The following is a 10,454-nucleotide window of genomic DNA, read 5'->3' as shown; positions in this document are numbered from 1 at the left end:
TATCTTTGGCTATGTGTATTTTCACCAAAAAAAAAAAAAAAAAAAAGTTGAGAATTTAGAGGGTTAATATGTTGTGGGGTTGTTAACCAATGTCATAAAACAATACGCGCACTACCGTTTCCTGAGAAACTATTTGTTCTGTAAGCCTTCACCTGAAGTACAATTAAAAAAAAAAAAATACTCCAATTATTGGGCTGGAAGGCATCTTGCTAGGGCACTATTTCAGCTGTAGCCTTTAGAGAGAAGTGCATCTGACTGGAGTGAAAGTAAACACTATTTTAAAAGATCTCCAGAGAATGAGATTCCACAGCCTCCCTTCCAATAGTTGACAATTTTTGCCTGGAGTTCCTCTCTAGACTATTTATTTGTACAGTCTGTTTTCACTAAACAACACTTGTCTATTAGTTTACGGACTCTTCCTCAAGCTTATTAAGACAGATCTTTAATTCAAATCCTATTCTTAACAATACTGGCCAAAAGCCTCAGCTACCTCCAAAGGCATGTTTTTGGTCTTTACAAAGGCTAACGGTGAAATTGTTCAACTCCTAACTATTTGCAAGTTGCTAATAATTCTGGAAATATGGTCTTCAAACCTGTTTGTAACTTGTATAATCTGGATCAGGGTTTGGCAAACTATATAGCCTATGGGATGAATCAGCCCACTGCCTGTTTTTTTAAATAAAGTTTTACTGGCACACAGCCACATTCATTCATTTATGTATGGTCTATGGCTGATTTTGTGCGACAACAACAGCTGAGGTGAGTAGTTTAAAAAAAAAAAAAGACCATACGGACCACAAAGCCGAAAATACTCACTATCTCGTTCTCTATAGAATAAAATATGCAGAAAATTCACTATCTAGCTCTGATCTAGACAGTATTCCAATTTACAGACTCAAAAGCTCCAATCTCATTAAAATCGATCACATCCAGGCCTTCTTCGTAAACTACAAAATTTATTACCTTATTATGGATGGGTAGCATGTAAGTTCTGAAATGACTAACTAGTGTCTACACTGCCAATAATATAAATTGGTGGGGTTGACAGGTTTGCCCGTATATAGCTTACGTCAGAAAGCCTTCATTTTGCTGGGGATGGTTCTGATTCATTTGTTTTATATCTCCTAAGTTGTCTTTAATGTTGTGATTTGAATTTTTCTGATCTTAGAGTGTGTGCATTTTCTTTTAAGTGAAGAGCATTTCCCTGCCATTATTAGAACCCTGGCTTTAAGACCCTTTTCCACACTGGGAGAAGAACTGGGGATGAGCCAGCTACCCTTTCTTGCCTAGTCATCATGAAACCCAAAGGTGCTACCTGTGAGGGGCCCCTAAGTACGCAGCTAAAGGCCTGTTCTTTCTGTGAATTCTCCAGAGTCCACTGACGTCCAAATTCTTTTGACCATATGACCCGATCAGTAAAAGTTCTTAAGTAGTACCTTACCCTGTTACATACATATTCATTTAAATAAATTTTATATAGTATAGTACAAATATTATGTATGTTGTAAAACATAATAAAAATTAAAAACATTAAAAGGATGACTCTTTAAAAAATATATAAAAAGAAGCTCTAATAGTTTCATTTTCATATCCCAGTAGATCAGCCTGCAAGCCCCAGGGGGTCTAAACACTATTTGGAGGCCACTGACCTAACCAAATATAGCTTTGGTTGTTTGGGTTATTTTTTCTGCTTGATATTTGAGTTTAATCGGCTTATAAAGTTGTTTTGTTTAAATAATTTAGTGTCTTTTAACCTTTCCATTTTTCTTGGTAATGCGATTTTTTACTGAATTCTTTTTTTATTTCCTAAGATGGAAGTCCAGTTTCTGCTCTTCCCGCTACTCTGAGCAAGTAACCGCCCGTTCGCTCCCCTCTCCTCTGGACCGCTTCAGCTTCCAACATCAAGTGGCCTTAAGAAGCACCAGAGAAGACTGAGCAACTAAAACCATCTACGTTTGACCGTCAATTGTGCCAAACTCCCAAACGTGCTCATTAATGATCTTTCATCACTCCACAGACCTCTCACTATTTCTGGGCCCATGTTTATGGTGCCATTTCCCTCACCCCCAGCTCAGGCCCCCTCTAATACATTAGATCCCAGTTCACACGGCTTGTGTCTAACTGTTCTCTCTGGCCCACAATTGCCTGATCCCTTACGCCCACCACTCACGCTTCTTCTCTCCGTTACACTTTCTTGACTGAAAATAATAATATTTAAACTAATTATTATTTTATAAAAAAAAATCTGTCAGTTTCTAAACTGTAAAGATTCTGGTTTTCTGGTGTACTGCCAAATCCTGACAGCTCTGGGGGACGAACATGCTGAGCTGCCCACAATTGGGCAGCAAACAGACATCTGCTCACCACCTGCAGCAATGAGAGGCCCAGGGATGCCAAATATGACACGTACCACACAGACTCCCACGGTCACAGGGTAGAACTCTCGGAAGTCCAACCATGTAAACCTGAGCATGCGTGCCCAAGAATTTTTAGTCATCTCTTTATTAGACTGAAACAAAACAATAGGTGCGGCTGACCAAAATCTCCACAAAATCACGTGGATGTTTACAATTGTGGGGCTCAGGACTAGGTCAAAACCAGGAATCAAAATTAATTATGTAATCTCCAAATAAATGGGTTCTCAAAGAAAGGTCTTTAAAAATGATGTCTTGGTCTAGCATTTTAAAGATATCTTTAGAAGATGAGCCTGTTATAGAAACTTACTAGGTACAGCTGGGGCAGTTGGCTTAGATTCAAAACTTTGCCAGGTTAAAGGATTCCCTGAAATAACAAAAAAAACTAGTTAATAACAAAAATCACAAGCTATGAACTAAATTTTGACAGCCCTTATCCTAATGTATTTTCCCCCAGAAAACAATAAATGAAATTTACCAATACATAGCAACTCAGCCAACAGAGTAAAGACAGTTAATGTAAATCCTTTTAAAGCTAAATTTTTCCTAAAATTACTTTTCAGCCAAATATTTATGATATTTAAGTAATTACAGAGGTGCACCCTTGCTTATCTGAATTCTCACTACCTAAAGAGAAGTTAAAGGGGAACTCGGCCCTTCCCCAACCCTTTATCTCAAACCATGAAGATCACTGCGTCTCCCGTGGCCTCCAGAAACAGTGAGGAAACCCAGCTCATACAACCAGTGACAAGCCCTGGTTGGAGTTCCTCAAGTAAAGGAAGACTCTTTATAACACCTGAGACTTGCAGGAACTCACCGAGACTGGGATCACTCAGAAGGAGATCAGGCAGAGAAGGCATGCTTTCAGACTGTGACAGGAAACCCTCATTGCTGTCTGCCAATCTCCCTTCTGACTCCCATTCTCACTTCTAGTCAGCTCTTCAAATGATACGAGGAATGGGCTGTTACTGCTTTAGTCTGTAGACTGCATACATACCCCGCACCATGTATAAAACTCATGGCAACGCCATGAGCCAGAATGGACTTGACAGCAATGGGTTTGATGTTTTTTTAATGTTTAAAATGAACTTTTAACCTTCAAGATACTACAATTAAGAATAACATGGCAAGTCTTTATAGTATCTTAGAATAATTAACAGCTTTACTATCGATAATAATGTTGTTAGGTGCCATTGAGTTGGTTCCGACTTACAGCAACCCTACAGAACGGAGTAGAACTGCCCCATAGGGTTTCCAAGGAGTGGCTGGTGGATTCAAACTGCTGACCTTCTGGTTAGCAGCCAAGCTCTTAACTACTACGCCACAAGCACTCCATCAATAATAACAGCTAACAATAATAAGTGTTTAACAGGTATACTTTACGAGGGTTATCTCACTCGATCCTCATAACAAGTCTATGATGTACTTACTATTAATATTCCTACTACAGAGATGAGGAAACAGAGTCAGGGACTCACCAAGCTACAAAGTGCTGGTCATGGGAGCTGAACCCAGCCGTTCTCTAAACCCTGTGTTTTTAATCTTAACGCTGTCCTACAGTACATCGATCAACAGATACATAGTTACTCAGCATGTATTATGTGCATAACAGTATTCTAAGGTAAAATACAGACATACGGAATCATTAAACGATAGTACAGATAATTAAAATCCTTCAGCTTTCTAGATTCTGGTAACAGAGCTCCCAAATTAAAACAGCAGGAGGACTGATCTCCCAAATTAAAATATCAGGAGAAAATGCCCTCTTAGCAGACATATGGCCCCACATTCTTCTGATGCCCCCAGCACATAGTCAGGAAGGCATGCTGTGCCTCCAGCCCTGTGAGATCGGTCCACTTACCTTTGGGTTCACTGACACTGTTTAATGGTTTACTGGTAAACTCCTTAATCTGCAAAGAAAAACACTCTTGTAGCGATACACACTTGAAACCAATATAGAAATACTGGGTAATGGGCAGATAACTGTACTGAGTAAATTAACCTTTTCACTAAATCCTCCAAAGGCACAAGACACATGGACTTTAAAGACATGGAGACACACATTTCATGAAGGCAATATTTGGATTTGGCTGCTTTTCAAAAGCAATTACCACAAGAAATTCTCATCTACATTCAAATTTATTCTGAATTCGAGATGAATAAATCTGCTCTACTGCATTTTTAAATACGTTTTTTTTTAAAGTTTACTTTATTGGATTCACTTTTACAAGCAATTATGGGGGAGCGTACTTCATCTTCTTTATCTTACACAACTCAAAAATGCTCTGAAATAAAAACATATATTCTTAAAGAAATTACGTTGTTTAAAACAGCACAGTGCCGATATAGAACCAGACACACCTGCCGTCTCTGGGTAATAATCAGCTCATTCTGTTCCTGGAGTCTTTGCCCTAGCTCTTCTATCCTCTTCTTGTAGAAAACATTACTTGCATTTAGATCATCTATCATTGAGGTCCGAAGTTTCTCTATATGTGACAGGAGCTGAAAAAAATGTAAGGAACACATCCCTCTGTGAACTGCGTGTAAAATGTCTTCATTCTGCAGCTTTGAACGCGCATACCCTGCTTTCTTCGCCGCCTTTATAGTATCCGCGCACATCCAATCATTGAAGGTAGCTTTGATCACTGTGAACCAAGCCTCTGGGTGTATGAGGTGCTTCATCTGTTTCTAGGGGGCTCGTGACCCAAGACAGACGCGCTGATGATGTGAGTGGTCGAGCGAACTTGATCACATTATGTGAAACAACAGACGGCTACGGAATGATAAAGGATGAAGGCTTCTCTGACCTCATGCTCCCACAGCCCTTTGCCCATGTCTCCATCACTGAACTCCCATGCAGTTCTACCCTACACATGTCTCTGGCTCAAGTGGGCATCCCTGGGGGCAGAGACTGCATCTCCATTATCTTTATATCCCTAGCAACTAGCACAATCCCTGGCCCTGAGCAGGTTCTCAGTAAATATTTACTAAGAAAGGAAAGTGTGGAGAGGGCTTAAGGAGGAGGGAGGAAAGAAGGAATAGGCAGAGGGAGGGGGAGGGAGGGAAACAGACAGAGACTCAGAGTCACACAGACTCATCTTCAGAGACTTGATGCCTGAGAAGATCATAGATTAGACAAAAAGAATCCAAAAAGAATTTGTTTTCCACCATTTAGGGATTCTCAAAAGCATTTCAGTAGTTGCTTAAACGGGTGGGAAAACAAGTTTGGTGACTGGTGTTAAGGACATTCCAAGCATAAGACCTGGAAGAGGAGACAGGGATATGAAGTGGGGGGGGGGTAGTTGTGAGGGAAGTAGCTGACAGCATCTAGACAGATTTCCTAACTTGTTTATTCCTTTATATCAACGCTCACCGTGTGCTGGACACTATGTTAAGCACTTCATCTCGTTTAATCCACGCCACACCCTTGTGGATACATGTTATGGCCCCATTATACAGATGAGGGAGGTACAGTAACTGGCCCAAATGCAGACAGTGGGAGGGAGCAGAGCCCAGACTTCATCATTCTGACTTCAAAGCCCAGGCTGACTCTCAACCAGCACATTGCACTGTCTCCCGTGGTCGGGCCAAACAAAGTGCTCTGTGCTATGAGGCAGCCCGTGGGTGGAGCAAACAGCTAATGCACTCACTGCTAACCAAATCGTTGCAAGTTCAAGTCCACCTACATGCGCCTCGGAAGACAGGCCTAGCGATTTACCTCCAAAAAATCAGCTATTGGAAAACCCTATGGAGCACAGTTCTACTGACACACGTGGGGTCGGTATGAGTCGAAGCTGACTCGACAACAACTGTTTTTCTGTGAATGTGGTGCTCATGAGGCTGGACCAGCACTGGGTTCAACCGAGTCAGAAAGGTTTCCTGAGTGGGGACACGTGCTAACAATGGCCAAAGGACACTGTCGTGAACTTCCCCAACCTTAATTAGCCACAAAAGCACTTTTACAGACTGCATTTATTACTACCCCCTGGAAGAGTGCCCCCAGAAGCACCATTAGGGAACTGCTGAGCTCGAAAACGGAAGGAAAAGCCACTGCAGGTTCTAGTGTTTCAGTGGGGATTTAGGACCTAGGGCCTGATCAACACTACGGGGAGTCATTCCAGGGCCCAAAAAGAACGGGGACATAGAGAAAACTGAGAGTATGGCTGATTTTGATATTGGAATTAAGAATTGACCAGAAAGGTACATGAAAAAGTTCACTAAGAGAGGATGGTGGCAACTAAGAAGGGGACAACCACGAATTATTTCAAAAAGCTCGTGACCCCTGAGGCTGTTTTTCATAACCTCCTACCATTCCAAGTTCGACGCTTTTTCCTACTAGTCCTCGTCCCGTCAGCCTCCTTCCTTAAATTATGTGACCATTCTCCAGCCTCCCAAACTCTAAAGAGTCTTTTGTTGGGTCAAAAGGGCATGCCATCACCTATCTGTCACTCCCTTTGAATGCCTACCAATGGTTATTTAAAAAAAAAAAAAACGACTGCCAAGAATCCAGGTAAAGCAATAAAAAGCTGGCAAACATAACTTCCCTTAAACAGAGAAATACAATATGTGCATTGTAAGAACAGTAAACTCCAATCATGTGGAATAATTAATAGTTTGGTCTCAGGCAGAGATGACTAAACCTGATTGTCTTTTTCCCCTGTTAGGGTTGGAGAAGAAATGAAGGGAGAAGCAAGCAGCTTCTAAACAAGCTAAACCAACAGACAAGGAAGCAGCGTAGCCTAGCGGCGGCACAGAAACTCCCATACTCCAAATACTCGGGTCGAGTCACCTCACTCATAACCAGGAAAAGCCTTACCTCCTCCCTCCGTAATGCCGACCGTCCCTCTCTGTCACACACTGCAGTGGTCAAGTGTAAAACCCTGCAACTCACACTCTGTCTCAGGCAAAAGGCCACTGTAATCCCCACAACTGGCTGGAACATGGAGCGCTTTAAAGAGGCAAGGAGTGAAAACCACCTCTACTGTGATGAAAAAGGAGCCCTGGTGGCAGAGCGGTTAAGAGCTCAGGCTGCTAATGAAAAGGCTGGCATCCGGGATCCACCGGCCGCCCCTTGGCCACCCTAACGGGCAGGTCTCCTCTGTCCTACAGGGTCATTATGTGAAGAAAAAATTTGGAAACAGATAGTGGTGATGGTTGCACAACACAAGGAAAGTGATTAACATCACAGGGCTGTACACAGACAAATGAGGGGAACGGCAGACTTCTGTGATAAGTATTTTACCACAATAAAAAAAATTAAAGCTGCTATAAGCATTCGATGCCTCGAAGAATAAATAACTTGACATTAAATTATTTAAGAGCAATGGTTAAAAACATGGGTTCAAATTAGAATTGTCTGGAGTTTTTTTTTTTGTTTCTGTTTTGTTTTTTTTCCCCAAAAATACACACGTCCCAGGCTTACCTACTAAATCAAAATCTCAGGGAGTAAAGCCTGGGCAATCTTTTGGAAAAGATTCTCAAGTAATTCTGAAGTGCATCGCTGGTTAGCAACTGCTGCCTTAAAACATCTCAAAGGAAAGATTCAATGGTCTTACAGAAAAACCACCGCTCTAAACAAACAAAAAGCAACCACTCTAAGTTCTCACCGCCTACTCTCCTCCTGGCGGACTACTTAACGGACCTGGCTTAGTGGCTGAACCCTAACAGCCGAGCAAGACAGTGAAACAGTTACAAGGCATGGGCCCTGGGGTTAAGGGAGCCTAGATTCAAGTACCAGTGACTTGATGGTGTTGTTGTGTGCCATCGAGTCGACTCCGATGTGACAGAGTAGAACTGCCCCATAGGGTTTCCTAAGCTGTAATCTTTATGGAAGCAGATCACCAGGTCTTTCTCCTGCAGAGCTACTTGACGGGTTCGAACTGCCAACTTGCTGGTTAGTAGCTGAGTACTTAACCTGGGCTCCTTGTTTGGGCAAGACAGCATCTTTCTAAGCCTCTGCTTTCTCATCTATAAAATAAGTATTAACAGCTATTGTTAGGTGCTGTCAAGTCGGTTCCGACTCATAGTGAGCCTATGTACAACAGAATGAAATACTGCCTGGTCCTGCACCATCCTCATGATTGTTGTTATGATTGAGCTCATTGTTGCAAAATGACGTCCTTCTCCAGGGACTGGTCCCTCCTGATAACATGTTCAAAGTATGTGAGATGTAGTCTTGCCACCTCTGCTTCCAAGGAGCATTCTGGCTGTACTTCTCCCAAGACAGATTTGTTCGCTCTTTTGGCAGTCCATGGTATATTCAATATTCTTTCCCAGCGCCACAATGCAACAGTGTCAATTCTTCTTCAGTCTTCGTTATTCACTGTCCAGCTTTCGTATGCATATGAGGCAACTGAAAACACCATGGCTTGGGTCAGGCGCACTTTAGTCTTCAAGGTGACATCTTTGCTTTTTAAAACATTATAGAGGTCTTTTGCAGAAATTTGCCCAATGCAATGCATCTTTTGATCTCTTGACTGCTGCTTCCATGGGTGTTGGATTGGGGATCCAAGTAAAATGAAATCCTTGATAACTTCAATCTTTTGTCTATTTATCATGATGTTGCTTATTGGTCCAGTCGTGAGGATTTTTGTTTTCTTTATGTTGAGGTGTAATCCATACTGAAGGCTGTCGTCTTCGATCTTCATCAGTAAGTGCTTCTAGCATCACAGCAACACACAAGCCCCCACAGTACAACAAACTGACAGACACGTGGGAGAAGTATTAAGAGTACCTACATCATAAAATTCTTAGAAGGATTAAATAAATGGTGACTATAAAAACCAGTTTAATGAACCCAGTGGTATGCTGGTTAACAAGCTTGAAAAAAAAAAAAGTAAGCCCGACGGGGAAGCAATGTGCACAATCAGCCCTTGCGAGCCACTGTGGGCCAGCTCCGGCACACCGCAGCATGAGCGTTAATACTGGTCCATGCTTACTTCTGCGACGACAGAGAACACTTCTTGCATAGTGGATACGCCTGTGGTACAGAAAAATCACCATCCAGGGCTCCATGGATCCTGCTCCTTGGCTGCAGATAAAACGTGCTGAAAGGTGATCACCTTCTTCCTAACCATACGGCATTGCCTCGAGCAAAGGCTCCTTGGGGTCCATGATGAAAACACAGACGTAGTGTCCTCCCCATAGCAGACTGTGCTAATACCTACAGGCAACTCTCTCAATGCTACTTTTCGGAACTCTACAATTAGCATTTCCCCATCTATAAAAGCCAGGTCGAATGATTCCCTCTTAGATATCTAGCCACCTTCCACATTCATTCAGCAAGTATTTAATAAGTGCCACCTACATTTTAGCAGGAGAAAGATCTGGCGGTCTGCTTCCATACAGGTTTACAGCCTTGGAAGCCCTATGGGGCAGTTCTACTCTGTCCTATAGGGTCACTACGAGTTGTAATAAACTCGAAGGCAGTGGGTTTGGTTTTGGTTTAAGCACATTTTAGGCAAGTTATTGGGTGCTGGGGATACAATGGAGAACAGCCCTTCCCTAAAAAGGGCGAATGAGCTGGTTGGAGACAGACGATAAATAAATAAACAGGCAAATCAGCTAAAATAGTGATGGGAGCTAGAGGGTGAAGTGACGAGCATGACAAAGCGGGGGCACTACCCACATAGATGGACTGGTCTCAGGGGACAAGTAAGCGGCGGCCAGGAGGATGTTCGGCGGAATTCGAAGATCGCCCCTAAGATTCCACCTCCTGGTGTACATGTCCTGCATAATCCTAGCCCCGAGCGGAGTGGAATCTGTGGCATGCTGCTAACCAGTACAACACGCGGAAAATGAAGGGAGTCTGCAGATGCAATCGAAGTCCCCAATCTTTCATTACCTACTTTGAGGTAATAAGGAAACCCTGGTGGCATAGTGGTTACGAGCTATGGCTGCTAACCAAAAGGCTGGCAGTTCAAATCCACCAGCCACTCCTTGGAAACTCTATGGGGCAGTTCTACACTGTCCTATAGGGCCACTATGAGTTGGAATTGACTTGACAGTAACAGGTTTGGGTTTTTTTTTTTAAGGTAGTAA

At 42.5% G+C, this 10,454-nt stretch overlaps 1 protein-coding gene across 5 annotated transcripts in view; it reads right to left on the bottom strand.

Annotated features, from left to right (window-relative positions):
- The window catches only part of DZIP1 (DAZ interacting zinc finger protein 1), a 75,098-nt gene that overhangs the window by 28,627 nt on the left and 36,017 nt on the right, over window positions 1-10,454 (bottom strand). For 3 of the 5 annotated variants that reach the window (XM_023726689.1, XM_023726690.1, XM_023726691.1), the window contains 2 exons: window positions 4,276-4,324; window positions 2,725-2,781 (listed from right to left, as the gene is read on the bottom strand). In XM_023726689.1, coding sequence (XP_023582457.1) covers window positions 2,725-2,781; window positions 4,276-4,324 — 106 coding nt within the window. Of the gene's footprint in view, window positions 1-2,724; window positions 2,782-4,275; window positions 4,325-4,775; window positions 4,917-10,454 lie in introns of all 5 variants that reach the window. The other 2 variants (XM_023726687.1, XM_023726688.1) reach the window with 1 other exon arrangement.

The sequence above is a fragment of the Trichechus manatus genome, unplaced genomic scaffold (assembly GCF_000243295.1).
Source record: "Trichechus manatus latirostris isolate Lorelei unplaced genomic scaffold, TriManLat1.0 scaffold00013, whole genome shotgun sequence".
In the NCBI taxonomy this organism is placed as follows: domain Eukaryota; kingdom Metazoa; phylum Chordata; class Mammalia; order Sirenia; family Trichechidae; genus Trichechus; species Trichechus manatus.
This window is presented reverse-complemented; position numbering and strand designations above follow the sequence as displayed.